The sequence below is a fragment of the Schistocerca piceifrons genome, chromosome 2 (genome assembly GCF_021461385.2).
Source record: "Schistocerca piceifrons isolate TAMUIC-IGC-003096 chromosome 2, iqSchPice1.1, whole genome shotgun sequence".
Classification (NCBI taxonomy): Eukaryota; Metazoa; Arthropoda; class Insecta; order Orthoptera; family Acrididae; genus Schistocerca; species Schistocerca piceifrons.
The window spans coordinates 442,708,213-442,734,600 of NC_060139.1; the positions used below are offsets into that span (position 1 = coordinate 442,708,213).

At 42.8% G+C, this 26,388-nt stretch overlaps 1 protein-coding gene and 1 pseudogene across 1 annotated transcript in view; one reads left to right on the forward strand and one right to left on the reverse strand.

Moving 5' to 3' along the window:
* The window catches only part of LOC124775459 (ATP-binding cassette sub-family C member 4-like), a 260,610-nt gene extending 242,190 nt beyond the window's left edge, over positions 1–18,420 (forward strand). The window contains exons 21-24 of the mRNA XM_047250292.1: positions 6,023–6,183; positions 10,758–10,887; positions 18,161–18,271; positions 18,351–18,420. Of these exons, the coding sequence (XP_047106248.1) occupies positions 6,023–6,183; positions 10,758–10,887; positions 18,161–18,271; positions 18,351–18,413 (465 nt within the window). The 3' untranslated portion in view covers positions 18,414–18,420. The remainder of the gene's footprint in view (positions 1–6,022; positions 6,184–10,757; positions 10,888–18,160; positions 18,272–18,350) is intronic.
* On the reverse strand, positions 1,294–1,412 carry LOC124778097 (annotated as a pseudogene).
* Positions 18,421–26,388: the final 7,968 nt, after the last annotated feature.

Here is a 26,388-nt window from a genome sequence, read left to right on the forward strand (position 1 = left end):
CGCAAACGGTCGTATTTAAGGTGGACTTAGCCGGCCGGAGTGGCCGTGCGGTTCTAGGCGCTACAGTCTGGAGCCGAGCGACCGCTCCGGTAGCAGGTTCGAATCCTGCCTCGAGCATGGATGTGTGTGCTGTCCTTAGGTTAGTTAGGTTTAATTAGTTCTAAGTTCTAGGCGACTGATGACCTTGGAAGTTAAGTCGCATAGTGCTCAGAGCCATTTGAACCATTTTTTTAAGGTGGACTTAATGTCCCTGCGGCCAGTGATGCGGCCATTAGTCCTCATATTTGTACGTGTCAGCGGCGCCTAAATTATTGTCACTTCTCCTTGCCTTCGCACTTCCCGTCAGTGCTAGGACGCCATGGAGCGGCTAAGTTCGGCAGTTACTTGTCATGGCTCCGTAGTGCAAGGCTCGCAGAATGACGCGTGAGGTGCGGTCATACTGTGCCGTTTGCGCTTCTTGATTTCAGCTCGCCTCGCTGTGGAAATGTAATACGTGCGGCGGCCTACCTTCTGCAACACTGCACTCTATGCGTGTGCCAGAAACGGGTTGTAAGACGACGGTTGAGCCGGCTTCGATTCCCTGCCGCCTGCCGCACGTAATAACTTTCAACATTTATTGCGTACCCGGAAATTGAATTTGCTGTGCAACGCATTTAAGAAAACTACATTTAAGTCTTCAGAAATCAAAATTTCTTCTTGCCTGACAAGTAGCTCAATGACGTATCTAGGGCTCACACAAGTAGCTTGAAGTTCTTAGAGGGGATCTGTAGACTGCTACAATTACAGGAAAAGTATTCTGCAGTAACAGCTCACAAGCACATGCTCTAGCTTCCGATAAACACAAAAACTGCATCTGAATTGGTCTTGGATGGTCCAACTCTACCGATCGACCGACTTGTTAGCCAAGGCCGATAGGCGTCACAGGATGCGGATACGGAGGGGACGTGAGCAGCACACCGCTCTCCCGGTCGTTGTCAGTTTTCGTAATCAGAGCCGCTACTTCTCAGTCAAATGGCTCCTCTAAAATTTCTTGGACTTTCCCTGCGATTCGTTGTCATCTCATAGAATCAGGCGTACTGCCAATGGTCCGATTATTCCCAACACGATATTTCGACGCCATCACTCAGCGTCTTCATCAGGTTTTTCCTGAGACTGGAAACACCCGATGAAGACACCTAGTCGCGTCGTTGAAATAACTTGTTGGGAAGAAGCGGACCATTGGCAGTTTGCCTGATTATGAGAGACGACAAGTAGTTCCTCAATTGGCCTCGCAAGGGCTGAGTGCAGCCCACTTGCCAACGGCGCTCGGCACACCCGGGCAGTCATCCATCCTAGTGCTCGCCAAGCCCAACAGTGCTTAATTCCAGTGATTTGACGGGAACAGGTGTTACCACTGCGGCAAGACCGTTGGCTAGGTAACGACTGCTTGTATCAATATTTTTGACTTTGTGTCCAACATTTACGTATCTTACGATGCTCCTTATTCGCTACTCACTCTACATGAAAACGACTCTACAGAGGCACCGAAAATTGATCACCTCAGGATTTCCCACATTTTCTAGACACTTAAGAATCTCATCCGCCTTGTTTCTCATTGTCTAATCTTCTGATGAAAGATACTGAACTTATTTTTGTTAACTGTTACATACATTATGGTCTTGTTCTATTCTTAACTCTTTCAAGGCTGTCTATCTGTAACCTGATTCTAACCTAAAAAAAAAATGTGCTCCTCTGACGCTAGCAGTCACAGGAATTGTGCCCTGTGTGCTTCCAGTCCCCCTTACACTGTGTGCAAGTGCCCAACTAACCTGTCCTTCTCCTGATATTCAGGTACAGGCCATGCTTTACGTAATCCTGTCTCCCAATTGCAGCAACAGGAACAGCAGATGTACGAGACTTTGTTTAATTGAAAAGCAACCCACTTAGATTTTTGTTTACATGGGTGACAGCTCTGTTAGCCCAGGGCTGGTCAAACCCCATACGATGTGTGCTGCTGCTGCTTCTGCTGCTCCTATGCCCTCCATGCCACATTGAATAGCATACTCATGTTGCTAGCCAGACTATATCCTGCTCCTCCTACTATTTATACCTGACCTTCTTTGTCACCTGCCTAAGCTTCTACACTTAGCTTTTCTTGTAGAATTCAGTCTGCAGCCCTTCAGTGAAACTATCGAAGAGCAGAACCCTTTTCTTTCTACTTGCCTTTCCTACTGTCCTAGCCTTAAAGTTGTTCCTACGAGTCTGTTGCTCTTCACTTTCCTCAAAAAATAGCTGAGGCTCTTTCCTGTTTCAGGTAACAAGTCAAACATGTTTTCTAACCAGAATTTCAAATATGACTTCAGAGGTTTTTACTTTGTTTATTACTTATTATCTAGTCCAGTTCCCATTTTCTCCTTCCCCCTCCAACCTATCTAACTGAAAAAGACACTGTCTTTAATTCTGTCTGGGGAATAAAAATCCCTGTTCCACGATTGTCTTGTCTCGGTTTCATAATCTATAAGTCCACAGTGGATACTCATCAGATACTTAATGGCCTCTTCACCCCAATTAATCACCTGCCCACATTCCTGACATGTTTCTCATGTAATGACCTACAACAACATCCACATTTATTCCACGTGATGGTAATCTATTGTAAAAAGCACTAACACGCACTAACACTACAAAAAAGTAAAAATCAGGAAAAAATTATCTTCCGAGGTGTTGCGTAGCTAACTACCAGATGTTTCGTGGGCATAGAAACTAGAAGGAAACATCACGCGGATATTCATGGAACGTAAGTTTTAGATCACAGGAGAACTCGATACGAATGAAAACTGAAACAGAATGATGTTTTTGACAACAATATTAGACGAACACCATCCAGAAGTACTGAAAAAGAAGTATGCAGTTGTTTATACTAAAGTAGCAACGCCAGAAGATAGTAAGAATTTGCAGAACAACCTGCAGAGAATTGATGATTGGTTGTTGACCCTGAACGTAAATAAATGTAACGTATTGCGCATATATAGGAAAAGAAATCCACTACTGTACAGCTACACCCACACTATTGATGACAAACACCTGGAGGCAGCGTCTGCGTAAAACATCTAGGCGTAACTATCCAGAGCGCCCTTAACTGGATGACTACATAAAATAGATAGTGGGAAAAGCAGACACCAGACTCAGATTCATCGGAAGAATCTTAAGTAAATGTAGCACATCCACGAAGGAAGTGGGTTATAAGGCGCTTTTTCGCCGGATTCTTCAATATTGTTCATCTCTCTGGGATCCACATCAGGTAGGACATAGAGGAGGTAGAGAAGATCCAACGAAGACCGGCGCGTTTCGTCACGGGATCGCTTAACTGTCGAGAGGGCGTTACGGAGATGCTACACTCCACTGGCAGACGTTACAAGAGAGGCGTTGTGCATCACGGAGAGATTTACTATTGAAATTTCGTCACAGCTCTTTACAGGAGAAGTTGGACAACATATTACTTCCCCCCCCCCCCCCCCACGTACATCTCCCATATTGACCATGAGGAGAAAATTCGATAAATTAGGGACAATACAGAGGCTTACCGACAATCATTCTTCCCACGCACTATTCACGAGTAGAACAGAGTTGGAGGGATCAGATAGTGATACCGAAAGTACGCTCCGCCACACATGATTAGGTGGCTTGCGGAGTATGATGTAGGTGTAGATGTAATGTGTTCTAAATAACTCACTGATGGTGCTGATGAACGTAGTAACTAAGAATATGCATACATCCGAAGATCATCATGGGTGGGGAACTTTACACAACAGCTGATCGCAAGTGGCTGATCTGACGTCGATGATTCATCGTTTACTGACTTAATGGATTATCAAAGCGATATTCCCATAATTCTGTTCCGCGTTTACTAAAGAATAAGCCGGCCGGAGTGGCCGAGCGGTTAAAGGCGCTACAGTCTGGAACCGTACGACCGCTACGGTCGCAGGTTCGAATCCTGCCTCGGGCATGGATGTGTGTGATGTCCTTAGGTTAGTTAGGTTTAAGTAGTTCTAAGTTCTAGGGGACTTATGACCACAGCAGTTGAGTCCCATAGTGCTCAGAGCCATTTGAACCATTGTACTAAAGAATATGCGTAGGTTTGTAGCCTGTAAACTGCGTTCTTGTAAGTTCACTTGAGAAATTTAAGATATTCATATGACTTGACTCGCAAACCTGGGTCACGTGTTACTTATATCTCGTGCTTCTATGGTTGTGGTCTTGAGTCCGAAGTATAAACTGAAGCAGCGTCCCTCTTCATCTCTGCATAAACCTTGCACTACATTCATCTGAACCTGCTTACCCTAAATTCCCTTCATTACCACATTAATTATTCATTTATTCTTGGTGGGTTCTATCAATCTATCCTTTGTTTTAATCCAACTCTTTTACCCGATTTCGACGCACTACCTTTTCAGATCTACTCGATATTCCCATACAATCTTCAGCATTGTTCTGTAATACTACAGTTCAAAAGCTATTCGTTCTTGTCGGTACTATTTATAGTCCACGTTTCACTTTGGTTAAGGCTGCACCCTAAATAATTCCACAAAATTTTATATTTATGTCAAAACTTTTAACTTTTTTTTTCAGAAACGCTTTTCTTGTTATTACCACTGTGCTTATCATATGCTCTCTACTTCGGCAATCATCAATCAATATGATAACAAAATAACAGTACTTTTAGAGTCTTATTTCTTAATTTAATCCCTTCAGCATCACCACTGTAGTCCATTAGCCCCTTTTTTTTAGCTTTGTTGACGTTAATTTTACAACCTATTTTTAAGGCAGCATGTATTTCATTCAACTGATCTGCGAGGTCCTTTGTCGTGTGACACCACTGCAATGAGATCGGTAAATCTTAAAGGTTTTATTCCCTCTCCCTGAACATCCAGTCTTTTTCAAAAAAGACTACCAGTTTCTTCTATGATTCATTCATGTACAAAACTAGTGACAAGAAGGATTGACAGCAATCCTGTCTCACTCAATTCTCAGTTACTGCCTCCTTTTCATATCCTTGGACTCATAACTGCATTCTGTACAAGTTGTAGATTGGCTTTCGCTCCCTGTATTTTACCCCTGACAAGATTATAGTTTCAAAGAGTGTATTCCAGTGAACATAGTCAAAAGCTGTTTCTCAATCTACATAACAGTTGATTGGCATTTCTTAATCCTGTCCTCCACGGTAGGTCGTAATGTCTGTCGCTTGGCGTATTCAGTCATTTTTGCGGAACAAACACTCATCTTGCCCCACGACGACCTCTCCCCTTCGTTTGAGCCGTATGTAGCCATGTTTAAAACTTCTGTAGATAATTTTTTTTGTGTTTTGTAACTGATGATTCGGTAATACTCAAAGCTGTCGGCCCCTGCCTGGTCAGTATTGAGATTGATGTATTCTTCTGTAAGTACGAGGGTATTTCACATGTTCCATGTAGACTATATACCACATGGAACAGTTTTGCTATTCTGGGTTCTCCCAAGGATCTTATTAATTCTGAAGAAATGTCTTACAGCCCAAGTGCCTTCTTCTGATTTACATCATTCGGGCATTCTCCTCACGATATCAGTCCCCTATCTCATTTTCAGCCATTTCCTTTTATCTTTCCGCAGTACTGTCGTCAAGCTCCTTTTCACTGTAAAACCATTCCGTATATTTCTTTCACCTTTCAGCCTTTTCTTGTTTGATTGACACTTTCCATCTATCAGAGCTCTTGAAGTTCGTGTGAAAATCGAAATGGTTTGATATTATTTAGCATGTGACCTAATGTAATGGTTGAAAGCTGCTAGTTTCGATCCAAATTCATCTCTAACTGTAGACGAAACTGCATAGAGAAAGCCCCCACATTTTCATCCTTTTTAGAAGAAATTCTATTAAAATTTGTTTAATTGAAAGACATTGTTTACACCTTTTTTGTTTTAATAAATGAGTGAGATTCGATACAAGTCCAACACTAACTCACACCTTATAGCTGACGCGTTTATTTGCTCCTACACCGTAATTTCACAGGTGGAGCTCAAATCCAGTATACAGACGCTGGACTTCCAGGTGACGGAGGGCGGCAGTAACTTCAGCGTGGGCCAGAGGCAGCTGCTGTGTCTGGCGAGGGCCATACTCAGGAACAACAGGATCCTGGTGCTCGATGAAGCAACCGCCAATGTCGACCCAGAGTGAGTATGTCCGTAAATTGTCTAACAAGGTAACATAATGTGAGACTCCTGAACACCTTTTCATTCATTACCAACGTGGATGAAATCTTGATGGCTAAGTAATGTATAAGAGCGTAGTCTAAAATAACCTTTCCAATTTGTTTATTCTGTGCTCATTATCGATGACATGTCACACATATTACGAGGTCGACTTTCCCGCTTCACTGACGTTCTGTCACTAGTGGTTTCCAAATTGTAGCGTGTAACATGGCGCTGTGTTACGGAACTATACCGGTGCAAGAGGAACAGCGTGCTGTAATCGAGTTTCGAATTCGGAAAGTTTTTGTACATGTGTAGCGCCCTCTTCTTCAGCATGACAATGCCAGATCACAAACGAGCTCTGCGATATTTGCAACAATCCGACGCCTTGGGTTCACTGTCATCGATCATCCTGCACGCAGTCCCAACTTCGCTCCATCCTATTTTCAACTGTTTCCAAAACTGAAATAATCTCTTTGATGACTTCACGTTGATTATGGCAAAGCGGTGATAGTAGAGGTGAGGTTGCGGCTCCGTCAGAAATACGGAATTGTGGGTCCACCTTGATGCAAAACACTTGATTTTTATTTATTTATTCCCAAACTAGTTTCAGCGACAGTATTGCCATCATCAGGAGTTTTTCAATCCTAAAACATGCAAAAAATAGCATACTTATAAACATTTAAAACAGTATTACCTGTGTACTGTTTGGTTCCAAAATATTGTGTTCTGTGAATCGTTTCATAACGCCTTATTTAAGTTATGTCACAGCATCGATTTTACGTTTGTTGCCGCAGTTTCAGGCGTGTTTTCCGTGGTTTTGTTGCCGTTTCTTCGGTGTACAGCACGTTATCTGCAAGTGTATGAGTGGCTGTTACTAAACAAATGTGAAAAAGAGAACTTACGTCTGTCAGCGTTATATTATTGGATTTGCGGTAGAGTTGTGGATATATTTTTGGTGTGTACTAGGTTGTTACGTAGTTTGTCATGTACTCACATTTGTTGGACGACTTTCAGCTGCTTTTAAACGTAGAAAAACACAACTTCTGCACCTTGTTCGTAGTCCAAAACATTACGCCATGTTGCTGTTCGCGTGTGTGGCAAGAATGTAACGCATATTGCGAAAAGGTTTTGAAAATTGTAGCGGGAGTTCAGACGACTTGTGTCCCTTATTTATGTTTCTGTGTCATGGGGTAGTGGATTTGTTTGTGGTGTGTGTGGGCATGTGCGTGTGTGTGCGCACGCGCATGTGTGTATTGTGTGTGTGTGTGTGTGTGTGTGTGTGTGTGTGTGTGTCAGTCCTCTTAGAGTGCTAAACAATGTGTTGCTGCAAAGTGTTGATTTCCGTTTATTAAAGTTTTTCGCTTCCATTATAGCCTTTTGCACGTAGTAATTTTATTGTATTATCACTTTTCGGTATAGACTGTTGGTGTGTTTCAGATAGTGTAGATCAGTTTAGATATTAGTGGGGTTGTGCTTTTCATTCTTTATGTGTTCTGCGAAAGCGGAAAATATGCTTTCACTCGACAGAGATCTCATATACTCTGTGTACCTTGTTCGGAACTTTCTGCTTGTTTGTCCTATGTATTGGGCATTATTTGTATGCAAACAGCCACTCATACAGTTGCAGGTGACTTGCTGTGTGACGAAGAAACGGCAACAAAAACACAGAAAATATGCCGGAAACTGCGGCAACAAATGTAAAAATCATGCTGTGTCGTAACGTAGATAGGTTGTAATGTTGTTGCATTAATTTGTTATGAAAGCGGTGCTGATGGACAATAAAAGCGGTTTAAATGCTGTGAGCTGTCTGGGGAAGTTAACCTTGCATTACTGCGCAACTGTTTCACCAGGTATCCAGTCTAGCTCACCAAATTCCCAACAAGACTAACATTCACCATAATCTTTTAATAGACATACGACAACCAGTGATATATATATATATATATATATATATATATATATAATATATATATATATATATATATATATAAAAGAGAATTTAAATAAAAAGAAATAAATCAGTTTATATTTGGAAATTTATTTTAACATTGAAATTTCAGCATATTAAACTTGATTCATAACTAAACTGGTGCTTTATTTAGCATTGTGAAAATGTGAGTTTGTAATCTTACGTAACACATCAAATATGGAGCCAAGATTGGGAGACTGCATACAACACTGCATTCATAAAATAACACACAAAGAACGTTGAAACATATGCAAGAGGAAATTAACCACTACCAACCGATTCAATTTTCACCCAAAGAAGTTACGTTCGTAGCGCAATCCTGTCCGTCATGAAATTACCACACACTGGTATACTAAATTCATACTAACTCTCTGTGAAATCTTCCCGAAAAGAATATCCGAGGGCTACTTTGATGCTTACACCACATGCTTCACGTGGTCAACTTGGTTTACACAAAGAGTATAACTCCACAATAATTTTGATAATTAAAATAAATTACATCGAAAAGCAATTTACTATAGAAGAACCTCGAACTGGTTACTATCGTCTTATTATTAACCTGATGGGTCAAACAATTGTATAAGCACGTGGTACTGGTCTCACAAAGTACACCCCACGTGGGTTGAACATAAAGAAAAGTTGCTATATTGAAAAATATTGTCAAGACGAGACGTTATAATCTCACGCACATTCGCATTTAAGATTGATGATCTTAGTTAGAGTTACTGATCAACACACAAAGTAGTGACAAAGCAACTACTGGAATATATTCTGAACTTCACACTCGAAATACACTGTGTTGCAATTTAAGATAACATTAGATATTTTAGAGCTAAACCTGAAATAAAGGTGATTAAATTTTCAGTTAGGGTGAACTTAAGAAATCCATTGTACTACGTACTTAGCAGAGACGCGCTTAGCTGGAGATCTTACCACCTCAGACGCTCGCCATGGACAGACTGACCTGCTGGGCTCCTACCGATCGTGCTTCACAAATACAAACGGAAGTGACCAGAGAGGCAGCTCCCTATACCAACATGACAAGGGACGGACAGGACCATACAAAGAATAGAAACCTCTCTGCTTCTAGAAAGCGTAGCTACCTGTTCCGACGTTGTTCCTACTGTTCTCTAGCAGACAGGCTTGTCTGCTACCATCAAGCATGCAACTAGAAATACATTTGCTCATTCATTCTTTCACACAGAAGGGAAGGGGCATGACAGTATCTTATCATATACAGTATATAAAAGAAAGCGGATGTAGGTTCCGTATGAGACTGTGTGACATGAATTACATATAAACTGTGTTTTAAAGTGTAGTAGTGTGACAGATCGTTCTTGTTTATGTGTAAAAGCAACACGTTTCACTGCTCAGTCTCCTCCCAGATAGTCAGAAACACCACAGTAAATTTAGAAGAGGAATTTATGCCGTAAATGACAACAGATTTAAGAAATTAACATGAAAGGAATCCAACAGAGACCTTTCAAGGTAAAGGGCGAGAAAATTTCACAGGTCAGAAACGTGCTACGTGTAAAAATCATCACGTGAAAGACAGCCTCGTTCTATGGCAGGTAGAAGCGCAGGAAATCCCACGATAACACGATGTCGAGTACATTGGCTACGCAGTCCAAACCCTGGCTTAACACTGCGCAGGAACTGTACGCCATTTAAAACAGGGACAAGTAGATACGGACAATGACAGAAGACAGCTTGGAGATAAGGCACGGAATGAATTTCTAAGAACCTGAAACCCGTAGCGCATAGCCTTGCACCGATAGTTGTAATAACGGTAGCGGCGGAAATTGAAATTAGCGACAGCAGTTTGCTCGCTGAGAGCGGAGTTGTGGCGAATACCGTATAGGGACGAGCAAGCTGGCTTGTTTGAAACTGATTCAGCGATAGATGTTTCCGTCCTCTTATCACTAGTAATATCACACGCAAATCCGAGGAAAAGAGAAGAAGAGAGGTGGCGTTAGTTTCAACTTTTGTTGCGAATAACGCAGTTCGTGAGTCATCTTGATCTGCCGAGTAATATTATTTATGTGGCTTTTGAAAGAGGTCATGCTACAATAACTGCACTGGAATACCTTGTTGACAATGTCTTTAATTTATTTATCCAAATTTGGCGAAGTTTTGTAAGCTGCTTCTTCAGTTTTAAAACGTTATGAAATAGGTAGCGGAAATCACAAGTAGCCTTACTTATCTTTAATATATTCTACACTGTAGACTTCCTGAAACTGAAGGAAGTTTGCAGTGTAGAACTGGACGATCGTAAATCAAACGTTTATCTAGTATTTCAGTACCAGCTCTTCCTAGCTGCCTTATACGATAGAAAACTCACTCAAAATTACTAAAACTATAAGCGCAGATGCGTCAGTATCAACTGAACACCACCTGTTAACGCCTCGCATTACCTACAATGTGTATCTCACAAACATAAAAAAGCGAATAATACACACTGTTATCATCCAAACTAATACACATTATTAACTCTATATGAGGACGTATCTACAGCTTTCAGTAGGCAGAACGTCAGCGACTCAATACATCTGTTACACATAAATTATGCTAACTTATGTTGCAGGACTGATGCTCTCATTCAGGCTACAATCCGCAGGAAGTTCAAACACTGTACAGTGCTGACGATAGCCCACAGACTTAACACCATAATGGATTCTGACAGAGTCCTCGTGATGGACGCAGGGACTATGGTGGTAAGCTCTACTTTTTAGAAAAAGTAGCTTTTTAACTAACATATGTTCCACTTAACACAATTCCCGAAAGTTCCTGTTACTTTACTTCATTTAGGGTAAACTTGCTCTGTAGTACAAGAATTATTCATAAACCTAACATTAACGAAAACACAGCAGATAGTTCATTTTCTTTTTGAAAGACGATAGACCACACACTCTCAAGATATGTATTAAATTTCCCTTTCTATTTGCAATATGAAATTCTGGATAATTGCATACGGAGGCAAACTTCGGCGTGATTTTTTAATGTAAAAAATTGCCAGCGTCAACAGCACAGCATTTCCAAGTTACAAGAGTTGTTGATACTTTAACTCATCTAAATGACAAGTTCCCCTGTACGGCTTTAAGTACTGATTACGAAATGGACTCATGCTCGGGTGGACGGCGGCTCAGAATTGAAAGTTGTGACAACAGACTAGGTACTAGCTTTGCGCGCTGTCTTTGAACGTGCATCAGTAGACCAAAATCCAGCAGTTATCTAAACTAGAAGACTTATGCTGATTTCGTATGTGTTGAATTTAAAAATCTCGGACTCCATCGGCACAGCAATCCCGTTGAAAATCTGACTAGTATGGACCAAACGCAAACAACCAACTATTTACTGTGATTCTCGTCAGTGAGAAATAAATGTCACTTACATCCTCAATGAGTCGGTTGAAGTTCTGGCTCACTCAACCCTTTAGCCATTACATAAAACAACTATAGGTGGCTTAGATTATAGGGCAAAAGATAATGTTGTGAGTTGGAATTTTTATTTGGTTTTTGCAACCAGGAAATTTGAACCATAGACCAGCATAAATAAGTGTTACAGACTTCGCTGTTTTTCTTGGATGCCATGTTACTGTCAACGTCATGACAATAAAAAATCAAAGAAAACTGTCAACTGCGGCATAATGACCTGATGAATGTACAGTGATGTCCAAAATTAATGCAACAAACCGCTATTTCCCCGTCTTGTGTGTAATTCATGGTGTAATCATACAAACTTTCGACAGATGTTCGTACAATCGTGTTCTGCATGGAAGGTGGCATTCCGGTCAACGGATAACCACGGCAACGACGACGTCAGGGCACCTATCAAACGGTGTAGTGCGTGCTGTGTGTACAGCCACAGACAGGACGATATGGCACAAAGAAGACGCCTATCAGACTCTCTGCGGTGGAGAGAATGAAAGTAGGACAGTTGCAAACTGATGAGGCCCGATGCTTTAATGTGAATCGTTCTATTGTTTCACGGATGTGGCGACATTTAATAGAGACCGAAACAGTATCCCGAAGACCAGGGCAGAGCCGACCGACCTGTGATATCAGAAAGAGAGGAGTGTTGTTTGGCGTCAAGGGGACGACGGTACCGCCTTAGTACTGCACGACAACTGGCATTTGACCTCGCAGCATCCACTGGACGTGTTGTACCGAGGCAAACGGTGTACAGAAGGCTTCGGCAGGGTGGCCTTTGTTGTCGGAGACTTGCTGTATGTGTACCCTTCACAGAAGGGAGCGTCTAGAGTGGAGTCGCCGACGCACCACCTGGACGATGGTCTGCGGACCAGTGTTCTTTTCACAGAAAGGCCCGATTTGGTCTGGTAGTGATTCTCCAAGCATTCGCATCTGTTAGGAACGAGGAACTGGATTTCGGGACTCAAGCATTGTGGAAAGACACAGATATCAAGGAGGATCCCTAATGGTGTGGGCAGGGATTATGTGGACCACTCGAACTCCTCTTCGTGAAATTGTACGCATGAATTGGCAAGGTTTAACTACTATAAAGTATCGTGACGAAATCTTGGGACTCTCATCTGCAGTTGTTGCGAGGAGAGGCGGATGCAGAATTCGTATTGATGGACGATAACGCTCGATCTCATACAGAACAGGGGGTTGATGTTTTCTTGGAGACGGAAAGTGTTGTACTCATGGCGTAGACTGCTCGCTCTCCCGATTTGAATCCCATAGAACATTTGGGATGCACTAGGGAGACGGGTTGCAACTCATCAGCATAAATCAACCACTCTTCAAGACTTGTGAGCAGCTCTCGAGGAAGAATGGGCGTTATAGCCTCAACATGAGAGTGATGACATCATTCACACCATGCCCTGTCATCGTCGGGCTTGTATTGTTGCGAGACGTGCTCACAGTCCGTACTAAGTACATTACCCAGTTGTCGGAATGTGTGAGCAAATCCAGTAAATTGGAAAACGAAGAACATTTTTGTTTAACGTTTTGTGTATAGCAGTTATTTATGTTCTGTATTCTTTACCTTGCTTCTACTTTACTATCATCTGTTTATACTGTTTCGTGGTAAAATAAACCCAACCTCGCGTAATACCCATTTCTTGCTTTTATTGTGGACACTAGTGTATTTTTCAGTCAGTTGTGTTTTTGACGACCGTATGACCATTGTGAAGCATATAGTCGTCATGGAACATGAGTTTCCCCCGGTGTATGAAATATTCAGATAACTTAAGGGAATGCAGCTGGTGACGTCTTCAACAACCTCCGATATTTCGACAGGTGCACAACCTGTCATTTTCAAGGTACAAATGCAGCAAGCAAGCGCGATGCAAAAGTATTTACATGCTCGGTTTGTAGAGCATACAGGGAAATAGCGAAAGATAAAACACACACACACACGCGCGCACGCACACACGCACACACACTGTGAATACTAGTGCCACCACAGAAGCAAAGATGACTGATGTCAGAAGTTACCGATATTGAATATTAATAACCAGCAGGTGAGGTAGCATTGACTTCGTCTCTCTGTTTTTTGAAAAGGGAATGACCACGATTCCACGCAGAATTTAAGCAAAAACGTCCATCTATATTTACAAGGTCACTAGTTAATTTAATTTCAACTGCTTCCATACCGACGCTATCCCAAAAGCTGAAAGTTCATGCCTGGATCTCTATATTACTTTACTCCGTAAGACTACCGTGCCAAGACAATGTTCTACAGTAGGAAGATTTGTTCGGCTGTTGTAAAAGTGTGTGACGCCTGCGCTCTGTACACCGGTCTTCCACAGTCCTGATGGTCTGACCAATATACGAGGTGCATTCAAGTTCTAAGGCCTCCGATTTTTTTTCTCCAGACTGCAAAGAGATAGAAACATGCGCATTGTTTTAAAATGAGGCCGCGTTCATTGCAAATACGTCCTAGAAATGGCAGCACCGTACGGCAGATGGAATTTTACCGCCAGCGGCGAGAATGAGAACTGTTTTAAATACTTAAAATGGCGACGTTTTCCTTACTTGAACAGCGTGCAATCATTCGTTTTCTGAATTTGCGTGGTGTGAAACCAATTGAAATTCATCGACAGTTGAAGGACACATATGGTGATGGAGTTATCGATGTGTTGAAAGTGCGTTCGTGGGTGCGACAGTTTAATGAAGGCAGAACATCGTGTGACAACAAACCGAAACAACCTCGGGCTCGCACAAGCCGCTCTGACGACATGATCGAGAAAGTGGAGAGAATTGTTTCGGGGGATCGCCGAATGACTGTTGAACAGATCGCCTCCAGAGTTGGCATTTCTGTGCGTTCTGTGCACACAATCCTGCATGACGACCTGAAAATGCGAGAAGTGTCATCCAGGTGGGTGCCGCGAATGCTGACGGACGACCACATGGCTGCCCGTGTGGCATGTTGCCAAGCAATGTTGACGCGCAACGACAGCATGAATGGGACTTTCTTTTCGTCGGTTGTGACAATGGATGAGACGTGGATGCCATTTTTCAATCCAGAAACAAAGCGCCAGTCAGCTCAATGGAAGCACACAGATTCACCACCACCAAAAAAATTTCGGGTAACCGCCAGTGCTGAAAAAATGATGGTGTCCATGTTCTGGGACAGCGAGGGCGTAATCCTTACCCATTGCGTTCCAAAGGACACTACGGTAACAAGTGCATCCTACTAAAATGTTTTGAAGAACAAATTCCTTCCTGCACTGCAACAAAAACGTCCGGGAAGGGCTGCGCGTGTGCTGTTTCACCAAGACAACGCACCCGCACATAGAGCTAACGTTACGCAACAGTTTCTTCGTGATAACAACTTTGAAGTGATTCCTCATGCTCCCTACTCACCTGACCTGTCTCCTAGTGACTTTTGGCTTTTTCCAACAATGAAAGACACTCTCCGTGGCCGCACATTCACCAGCCGTGCTGCTATTGCCTCAGCGATTTTCCAGTGGTCAAAACAGACTCCTAAAGAAGCCTTCGCCGCTGCCATGGAATCATGACGTCAGCGTTGTGAAAAATGTGTACGTCTGCAGGGCGATTACGTCGAGAAGTAACGCCAGTTTCATCGATTTCGGGTGAGTAGTTAATTAGAAAAAAAATCGGAGGCCTTAGAACTTGAATGCACCTCGTACGATGTACCTCAACTACAAGGAAAACGATGCACAGTCGCCTTACTCAAACCAATATCGTCCTTTACAGATCTTATAAGAGATCTAATCTTAGATGGTGCTAAAAGACGCCTTTTACAAGCGATTTCCACAAAGCACGATCAATCGAGTTGGAAATACTTCCTGCGTAAGACACAAAGTCCGTAGACTTTGGTGCAACCTTGGTATTACCATTATTCACCCAAGGCCCAGTTGGTCAATAGCCCAATTCACATCTGATCTTTTACTGTAACCATTCTGACGAGAGAATACAGGGAAATAGCGAAAGATAAAACACACACACGCACGCACGCACACACACCGTAAATACTAGTGCCACCACAGAAGCAAAGACACAATAAAAGACTTGTGATGATCTCCTGCGACAAGGAACTTTACTTCAGGAGACTGTTGGTCTTTCTACACTTTTTGTACGATTAGCGCCGATTCTGCGATACGCTAAACCAGACAGTAGATACTCACCTGACAAACTGTCAGCGACAGAGATGACAAGGGACCTATGAACCAAGATACGAGGTACCCCTTCACGTTGAGCATGATGATGACAAATATCGGCCTATAGACACAAATTGTTGTAATTTGGCTTCCTATAAACGGCTTATCCCAACGTACCGTACACCTTCCTCCTGATCGACACGTCAAGGAGGGGAAGGTTTTCTTTTCCACCTATCTCGTGAAACAAATATTTGCGTGATTTGAATTCAGAAGATCTAAAAAGCTGTTTAAGTTCTCGATACCATGAAGCCAAACAAGAAAAGTATACTTCTAGATAACTGAAAAAAAATGCAGGTCTCAATGCTGCAGACTCCAAGGGACATTCCTCGATGTCTTCCATAAACAAATTCGCAATAATAAGTGACAACGAGCTTCCCATCACAACTGCATCCGTCTGTTCAAAGTACTCGTCAGTGAATAGAAATTAAGTGGAAGCCAACACATATCGTCAATTCAACGCCGAACCTAAGCTCAATTAATAATAACAAATCAGACAGTGGAACGAGAGCCAGGAGTCATTCCATTGCAATCCCTCTAATCGACGTAAGAAATCCACATAGTGCTTTATGTGATGCTTACAGCGACGAAACTAGCTGGCTGAACAGAGTAGTAAGGTGTTTTACTAAACGATATGTCGAAGCACCAATGTTGCAGTTGGCCTAAGAGGAGCACCTTTCTCATGGATCTTCAGAGGCCACTACAATAAAAGACTTGTGATGGTCTCCTGCGACGAGGAACTTTCCTTCAGGAGACTGTTGGTCTTCCTACACTTTTTGTACGATTAACGCCGATTCTGCGATACGCTAAACCAGACAGTAGATACTCCATTCTTCGAACGCAATCCTGCTTGTCCAACACCACTATAGTGTTGCCCTAGCCCGCACGTAAAATAAACTGGATCCGCTCTAAGTGAAAATAATGCAGCCTTCTCGCCTATTGATACATTGAAGCGCCATAGAAACTGGTATAGGCATGCTTATTCAAATATAGGGATATGTAAGCAGGCAGAATACGACGCTGCGGTCGGCAACGCCTCTATAAGACGACAAGTGTCTGGCGCAGTTGTTAGATCGATAACCGCTGCTGCAATTGCAGGTTATGAAAATGGAAGTGAGTTTGAACATGGCGTTATTGTCGGCGCACGTGAGATGGGACACCGCATCTCCTAGGTAGCGATGAAGTGGGGATTTTCCCGTAAGACCATTTCACGAATGTACCATGAATATCAGGCATCCGGTAAAGTATCAAACCTCCGACATCGCTGAGGCCGGAAAAAGATCCTGCAAGAACGGGACAAACGACAACTGAAGAGAATCGTTCAGCGTGACAGAAGTGCAACCCTTCTTCTAATTGCTGCAGATTTCAATGCTGGGCAATCAACAAGTGTCAGCGTACGAACCACTCATCGAAAAATCATCGATATGAGCTTTCGGAGCCGAAGGCCCACTCGTGTACCTTTGATGACTTCATGACACAAAGCTTTACGAGTATGGAGACAACCTCATGAATCCATGGACCCTGCATGTCAGCAGGGGAGTTTTCAAGTTGGTGGAGGCTGTGTAATGGTGTGGGGCGAGTGCAGTTGGAGTGATATGGGACCCCCGATACGTCTACATGCGGCTCTGACAGGTGACACATACGTAAGCAGCCTGTCTGATCACCTGCATTGATTCTTGTCCATTGTGCATTCCGACGGACTTGGGCAATTCCAACAGGAAAATGCGACACCCCACACATACAGAATTGCTACAGATTGGCTCCAGGAACGCTCCTCTGAGTTTAAACACTTCCGCTGGCCGCCAAAATCCCCAGACATGAACATTATTGAGCATATCTGGCATGCCTTGCAACATGCTGTTCAGAAGAGATCTCCACCCCCTCGTACTCTTACCTGATTTATGGACAGCCCTGCAGGATCCATGGTATCATTTCCCTCCAGCACTACTTCAGACATTAGTCGAGTCCATGCTACGCCGTACTGCGGCCCTGCTGTGTGTTTGCAGGGCCCTGCACGTTATTAAGTAGGTGTACCAGTTTCTTTGGCTCTTTAGTGCATTAGTCTTGGATTAACATGTCCCAGTCAACAAACGAAGAGCTAACCTCCTCTGCAGCACCACAACGTTTCGTTGTTGCGTTTGTGCTTTGTACACTGGTCTAATTTTGGGCGATTGTCAAAGACGTTACGTGGCTGCATTTCCGTTAGAGGTTTGAATATGGGTTCTTGAATCATTTGCAACCAGAGAAATTTCTTAGGTATCCTTGATATTGAATCATGTTTCTAGGATAACGCTTTTCAAATATGACTACTGTCACTATAAAACCCTAATTTCTTTCTTCAGGAATACGATCACCCTCACATTTTGTTGCAAAATCCAAGTGGTTTTCTGACAAAGCTTGTAGAAGAGACGGGAACTGCAATGGCGGAACAGTTAAAAAATGTTGCTAAGGAGGTGAGCATTTTCTGCTGTAGATTGATATTTGTGTCAGTACATGTAAGTAGCTTGACACAAACTTCTGCTGTGTTTCCAGAGCTATGCTGAGTTAACTGCTACAACAGAAGAAACAAAGAATGAGCAGATTACAAAACTTTGAAGCTCCGTCAGCGTGCCTCATCGTAATTACAGTGCCTTGCTGGGGGAGCTGAAGCAAAAGCATTTCTCAGTGTAAATGTTCTTGTAAGCAACTGTGATATTAGTGAATGAGAAACAATAGTAGTTATTACTTGATACAGACAGTGAGTCATGCTGTTAACGTCCTAGCCAAGAACCAACGTTTGCATGAAAGAAAGTAATAAATAGAGAATTCTCAAAATTGGCTGTGACATAGGTTGTTTTCATGCAACTTGTAAAATGTGCTTTCTGTAATCGATGCGGCTATGTGTAGATTGACTCTGCGACGAAAAGTTATATAATTGTAACTAAGTTCTGACAATGGGTTCAACTATTTCACGTGTTAAACACACAAACTTCCGTCTGAGAATTATTTCTTTCTTCGCTGTTTAGTAACTAACTGCATTATCTTTCTTGTTTCACAAAAAATGTTACCAAGAGTGTACACACATACTACACACCCGCTTAAATTTACAGTGTTCTTAGTTATTTATTTTTCAACACTATAAAAGCTTTGTTATTTTTATCACTTCAGTCACAACTGATTGTGGCATAGAGAACGGTAGGAATGGAGAGTGGCTGGAGTTTGTGTGTGTGTGTGTGTGTGTGTGTGTATGTGTGTGTGTGTGTGTAACACTTAACAAATTTTAAACATATTTACTAACAAAACAGAATTGAATAAATCAGAACGCATGAGTAAAGGTAAAGCACAAGGAAACTGATCATCACTCAATCTACAAATACATATTAATTTAATTTCTAGTACACGTACACAGCGTAAGTTGGGTGCTCCTGTGTTGGCAGCGCTGTGTAGCACTTTGCATTGGATCTCTGACTGCACTTTTGTAAGGGACTCTGTGGCTGGTCGGACTCCTTGGAAGTTAATCGCCAGTGCTGTCGGGCAGTTGGAAGTTAGTCGCCAGCAGTGATGGAAGTTCTGTTGGGCAGTTGGAGGTGAACGGCCAGCAGTGATGGATGTTAAATGTGAGAAGTTAGCATTGATGGAGGGTAGAGGTCTGAAGTGGTAGCGTAGGCTAACGATCTGGAAGTATCCGATTTGGAGACTGGAAATTATTCATGATTATGTATCTTTGTACTGGACGTCAATGACGATTTATATTCGTATTTGGACTGGATGTCACATTATTAAGGTAAAAAATACATTATTTGGCTTGTAACAAATTCTTTCCTTTGCTAACCACATGCCTATTAGTAGTTAGTGGCTTTAGTAGTTAGAATCTTTTATTTAGGTGGCAGTATTGACGCTCGCTGTATTGCAGTAGTTCGCGTAATGAAGATTTTTGTGAGGTAAGTGCTTAATGAAATGTATAGGTTATTGTCAGGATTGCTTCTTATTGAGGGCCATTCTTTTGTATTAATTATTTGAAGTCAGGTTGTAATATTTTTTTTTATTTTTTTATTTTTTTTTTTTTTTGAGCAGTCAGATTGCGTTCCGATAGAATATTGTGGGCCAGTGTTGGCATGATAAGAAAAAGTAAAGAGAAAGTAGGCTCAGTACGTTCAGCTTTACTCAGCTGTTTCAGAATCAAATAACGTAGAAGTTTCATCTTCTCAGTCATGCAGCAATTTAAGTACAGATTCACACATTTAAATGAAGAAGTTTCAACAGTGGGAAAAATCCTGTACTTCAAAATAAGTTTAGCTTTACAGTGACAAGGAGGGCACTAAAAATAGATTAGCGTACCACCAGAAACTCCACAAACGTGAAGGGACGACAATAAAGCAAGGCTCTCGCCCAGCACACATTATTCAAAATTAAACCCACTTGAGGTAACACGCCAAGTCCCAAAACTAATAGAAATACAACTTATGACCAAGAGAAAGAAGAAATAGATTATTAAGACTCACTGCACCAGACTACGCAATGCTGACCACAGGACAAAATAAGTGACACCAGTAATTCAAACAAGCCCAGAAAACTCGAAGTCAGGAAGGTAAAGAAGTTAATACAGAATCTTTTCTTACTAAAACTTATATCAGATAACAACACTAGATACGCAGTGGCTCCACCATTGTGGCAACATAATAACTACCACAGTTTAAGCTAAAACACATCTGGTCACAGGCATCTGCAGAGCCAAAGTTTTCTGCCGAGCGCAACTCCCCTCCTGTACACCACCGTCCAAGAGAACAGAAAATTTTTTAATATCTCCTTGACTCTAATCATCATGCCCTTCCATGGAGCCAAGACGCCAGGCACCAACTACTCGCTGGGAACATGAACCGATGCCTCACGTTGACATCAAGTCACTTCTAGCTCAGACCCAGATTCCTCCAGGCTCCCTCCATTGCTGTCTGCTTCTTACTGTCCAGCTGACTCCAGTCTCAGTTACTCGCTTGTTCTTGTGCTTCCTCACTGGCTTTTTTCACGATTCGTCTGACACTGACGCTCTGTCAGCTTCCAGTTTCCACGGTAGCAGCAGCTGCCCCATCCTCGATTCACACCTGGCCACCACCATTGGCTGCCAGCTGCCAACGTTCGCAGGTGCTGCTACTGACTGTCCAACTCCCTGAGCCGGCCGAGGTGGCCGAGCGGTTCTAGGCGCTACAATCTGGAACCGTGCGACCGCTACGGTCGCAAGTTCGAATCCTGTCTCGGGCATGGATATGTGTGATGCCCTTAGGTTAGTTAGGTTTAAGTAGTTCTAAGTTCTAGGGGACTTATGACCTCAGTAGTTAAGTCCCATAGTGCTCAGAGCCATTTGAACCAACTCCCTGATCCATCCACTCCAGGATGTGAGGAAGACCAGCCGGCGCTCGGTCCATGGCTTGATGTAACAAGCAAACGATCGGCCTGCTGCTCTTACCCACGACTCCTGGTGCTGGCTCCAAGTTATTGTTGCTTCCTTCTGCAGCGCCGGGCTGCTCTCTGCTGTCACACACAGCCACTCGTATAGATAAGTCGGCCTAAACTGATCCCTGACAACTGCAGTCAACTGGGCGCGGCAGGTTTGTGGACCTACCACAATCAATAATGTAATGCGATTTTGTAAACTTCCTTATGGCAGCACTGTAGACGGCTATCGTTTTCACCTGTAGCCATTGGCGCTTCACACCTGAAAGCAAGCAACAGTGCTTCAAGCTGTCAGGGATTCTCTTATGCGACCGCCCTATTGTGGTGCTGCACTCAGCTATTTTGTAGTTTTGTGTGCGCTCTGCCATGGCAGAATGCATCACCAGCGCTGGCGCCAACTGATAAGCGGAGCATGAGTTCATCCGTGCCATGGACTGCTAACTTTAGTGTCCTATAGTAACCTCTGCAACTAAAGCGATAATGCATGAAGTGATCTTGCCTAGGCTGCAAGCCCAAAACTTGTAAACCTGCAGATGTTCCTCAGTTATCCATGGTTTATATTATTACTGAGTTTGAAAGTGTATCATTTAGCTGAAAGTGCACAATATTGTGCAAGGCAGCTTTCCTCTCTTGACACAGTGCTAGAGAAAGTAGGATGAAGTTTCAGATGATATACGTGATGGGTATTGACTACGCTGTATTGATTTTGACATTCAAGGTAGATGAGTCTATCAACATTTTCGCTAGATTTTTGGATTCTGTACTGAATCATATTTTTTTTTCTTTTCTTTTCTTATATATACGCTATATGTAAACTGAATGAGGTATCGACGACGCCGAAGGTAAATTAAAGAATTGTTTTGTGGCAAGGATAACGTTTTGATACATCGTTAAATATCTGCATGAAACAAAGTAAGAGAAAAGCTCTTCAATTTATTAATTCCTATATCTTCAACCTTTTGTTTCGAGAAGTGGTAGCGTATGGACGTATGCTTGAATCCGTCGTACCATCATTGTTAAAAATGTGTATTTCAACCGTTTATTAAAAGTGTTATGAAAAGTTATTGGAGAAGCAATATTTATTCACTCCTCTCTGTTCAACATTTCACTCGCCGCCGAGATCCTGCATGAAGAGGTTCGGTGCAGACAAGAGGAATTCACGCGGTATCGGGAGGAGCGATGTTGCATCGACATTGCCATACTCAAGATTAAACACAATGGAATTAATGTGAAGCAGTACGGAAAGCAAATATGTTTATTAACCTATTTTCTATCCCTTGTCGACATAGCAGCGATAAACAGTTATACACAATTTTTGTTGAACTTCTCGGACTAGAATAAGAAAAAACCTAATAAGCAACGGCTTTTTCTTCAAGAACTGGGACTGCAGCTCGCGAAACCATACATTGAAGAAAGGGCTACAAATATTACAGGACTGCGAAAGCCTGTAATTTCAAGTACGGAGGGTATTCTCGGACGGAAAATCAAGCAGAACTTCGGTGCAAGGGAAGCTCATGGAAGTAAAGATAGATATCATTTGTGTGTTAGTGAAAGCAGTTCTAAGGCAGAAAAGTACAACAAAGTGGACAAAACAATAATAATCTGCAACAATTGTAAGAGATACACATGTGGCAAACACAGCAGAAAAACAGTTGTATGTTCCAAGTGTGAAGTAGAAACTATGTACTTTTCAGGTACCCTTTTTTAAAAGTATGGAGTTGTTGCTTCCTTACAAGCAATTGCTTCACGTGTCTTTTAATTACTTTTCTTTGTTTCCAGGAACAAAAAATGATACTAACAGCCGCATTGTTCCACTCAGTGTAGACTTGTATTTATTTTTTGGTACAACAAACCAGCAAACTCTTGATCACAGTTAGGTTTCTCAGCATATTACGTTATAAAAATAAAACGGTATTTTATGTAAGCTGATTGTGGAGGGGGAGGAAAGAAAGAAAAAGCAAAAAGGAAAAGTAAGGAACTATTGATGTCAGCTGCATCGGGACTTTACGCGGAATAAGCGGCGATGAGTGAAAAAGTGTGCGGGACTAGGATCGAACCTGGGAACTCATGCTTATTAAGCAGTTGCGTTAACCATTGCGCCACCTGAAGGCAGTATTTAGTGGAATTGTGTCGACTGCGCACCCCTATCGCCAGACCCACATCCACACCTAGTCCCGAAGCAGTTGACATCAATAGTTCCCTTCGATTCTTACCACTCCACCTACAGTTCACATAAAATGGATCTCAGCTACGGATTCCACGTGGTGCCTGTTATTTCGGACATGTACGAAATAACAAACTCCACACATTCATATAATGGAAACGTAATGATTACATCCGTCTATAGCTCTATGCAGAACTCATACTTTTTGTTCGAGGAAAAAGAACCGACTATCGGCACACGAAAATAAAACAGTTTTTCAATTCTACTTTGTTCTTCCTGTGCCAGTGTGCAGCAGTAGAAGGTTTCTCATTTCCAGTCCATTTAAGTGCAGCAAAAAATGGTTCAAATGGCTCTGAGCACTAAGGGACTTAACAGCTATGGTCATCAGTCCCCTAGAACTTAGAACTACTTAAACCTAACTAACCTAAGGACATCACACAACACCCAGTCATCACGAGGCAGAGAAAATCCCTGACCCCGCCGGGAATCGAACCCGGGAACCCGGGCGCGGGAAGCGAGTAAGTGCAGCATTTTATGTATTAATTTTATACCGAGTGAAACCTTGTAAAAATTTTCCCACACAATGAAAAGAAATTATATAAAAACAAAACTGCAGGGTTGTATAAAAAGGCAACCGTTGGTTGGTTGGTTGGTTGATTTGGGGAAAAGGACCAAATAAGGAGATCAGCGGTACCATCGCATTAGGGGAGGATGGGGAAGGAAGTCGGCCTTGCCCTTTCAAAGGAACCATCCCGGCCTTTGCCTGAAGCGATCTAGGGGAATCAAGGAAAACGTAAATCAGGATGGTCGGATGTAGGTTTTGAACCGTCGTCCCCCCGAAAGCGAGGCCTGTGTGCTAACCATTGGACCACCTCGCTCGGTGATCCCCGTGCAACACTTACCATTCCCACAATATTTCACATATGTGAAATGTGGTAATCTCATTAGATACTATCGTATTATTCACAGCTTCACATGCACTTCTAGTACCAGCCTTTTTAATACGCTTTCCAATTGGAATTTCAGGTCTCATTGCGACCAGTAATGGTTTCAGCCTACGTTCTGTTCGTAGCACTATTTAAATGTTAGTATAATTTGTAAGCGAGACTAGATAGCCGCGCTGGATAGCCGCGCGGTCTTGGGCGCCCTGCTGCGGTTCGCGCGGCTCCCGCTGTCGGCGGTTCGAGTCCTCCCTCAGGTATGCCCGAGGGAAGACTCGAACCGCGTTTTGTCCTTACCGTAAGTTAGTATAAGTTACATCAAGTAGTATGTAAGCCTAGGGACCGATGACCTCAGCAGTTTGGTCTCTTAGGAATTTACCACCACCACCAGAGACTGGATATGGTACCTTTCTTTGGATGCTCGTGCAATTAATTAACACTATGTTAACATTTTATGTCTTTCTAAGAACAACATTCCTTTCCTATTCCATTCGAGGATCGTACGTGGATTTCTGTACTCCTATGTATCAGCAAGGCAACGGCCTTGCCTCAGTGGATACACCGCTTCCCGTGAGATCACCGAAGTTAAGCGCTGTCGGGTGTGGCCGGCACTTGGATGGGTGACCATCCAGCCGCCATGCACTGTTGCCATTTTTCGGGCTGCACTCAGCCTCGTGATGCCAATTGAAGAGCTACTCGACCGAATAGTAGCGGCTCCGGTCAAAGAAAACCATCATAACGACCGGGAGAGCGGTTTGCTGATTACTCACCCCTCCTATCTGCATCCTCAACTGAGGATGACACGGCGGTCGGATGGTCCCGATGGGCCACTTGTGGCCTGAAGACGGAGTGCTTTATGTACCAGCAAAAGTTTTTCTGCTTTTGCGACATGGTCATCACTCCTGTCTCGCACTGGAGTGGGAACTTTTTTATTTCTGCGAGTAAAGCTTTCCACGATTCACAAGGTCTTCTTTGTAACGTCTTCCACCACAGTTCTTTGGGTTTTTCTGCGACACTTTGACGCCTTTTAAACTGACCCACGACATCACTTCTTCCTGTATCTTCTCTCTCTTCTGTTAATCTAACTTGGTAAGTGTACAGGAACCAGATGAAGTGGAACGACTGCTTCGTAAGGGATCTGTTTCGTAGGTGAACAGCACTTCCTGAGTGTTCTATCAGGGCTACATTTGCGCATTCGTTACACCTTAAACCACTCCCTGGTATCTGGACTGATTCCAGTCACTGTTCGCCGTTCGCGTAGTGAAATGACGTCGGATCATTTCGTCTATTTACACATCACGCTGAATTTTTTGTTTTATTTTCAGAGTAAGGTGCCTAACTTATCACCAGGCACTGTTCATCGGTAAGTCTCTATTCATTTCGAAACAAGTTTCTAACGATGCCAGTTGCGTGGACGCATTTGCATCGCCTGAGGACTGACGCACAGGGATACAGACGGTATCCACCTACTCATTTATATACACCCAGCGAGGTGGGCTTCCCACGTAAGTCAACCTGTAATAAATACTTAGCACGCTTCACCAAGAATAGAAACATATACTTTCAGTTCACCGGAACTCACTGTAAATTTTACCGAGGAGATTAAACGTTGGAACATTTTAGGAAAGAGGTCAGTTACATTGCAAGCTTCCATGGAACGAACAACAGTATACTATGTCCATGCACTCTTGATCGCACTGTACGTTAATACCACAGATACAATTTGTAACTTACTGTAACAAGGTATTTAAAGATCCCATCTCAGCAAAACTTATATTTCATTTGAGGTTTGCGTGACAGTTACGTGGCTAATGAGTGTTAACAAGTGGGTCAGCTACGCGCAACGTGGTTTTCCTTTAAGACAATATCGCTGCTGTGCCTATCGTCTCAAGATAGCGACGGCGACGGCTCTTGCGTGTGTTGTCCGTACAGGTGTGGAGCTTACGTTGTTCCCTGCTGTCCTGTCCTTGAAGTGCTGGTAAGGTTAGCCTTTTCTGGTACTCTGGTTTGTACTGATAGGCCCCTTTTACTGTGTAGC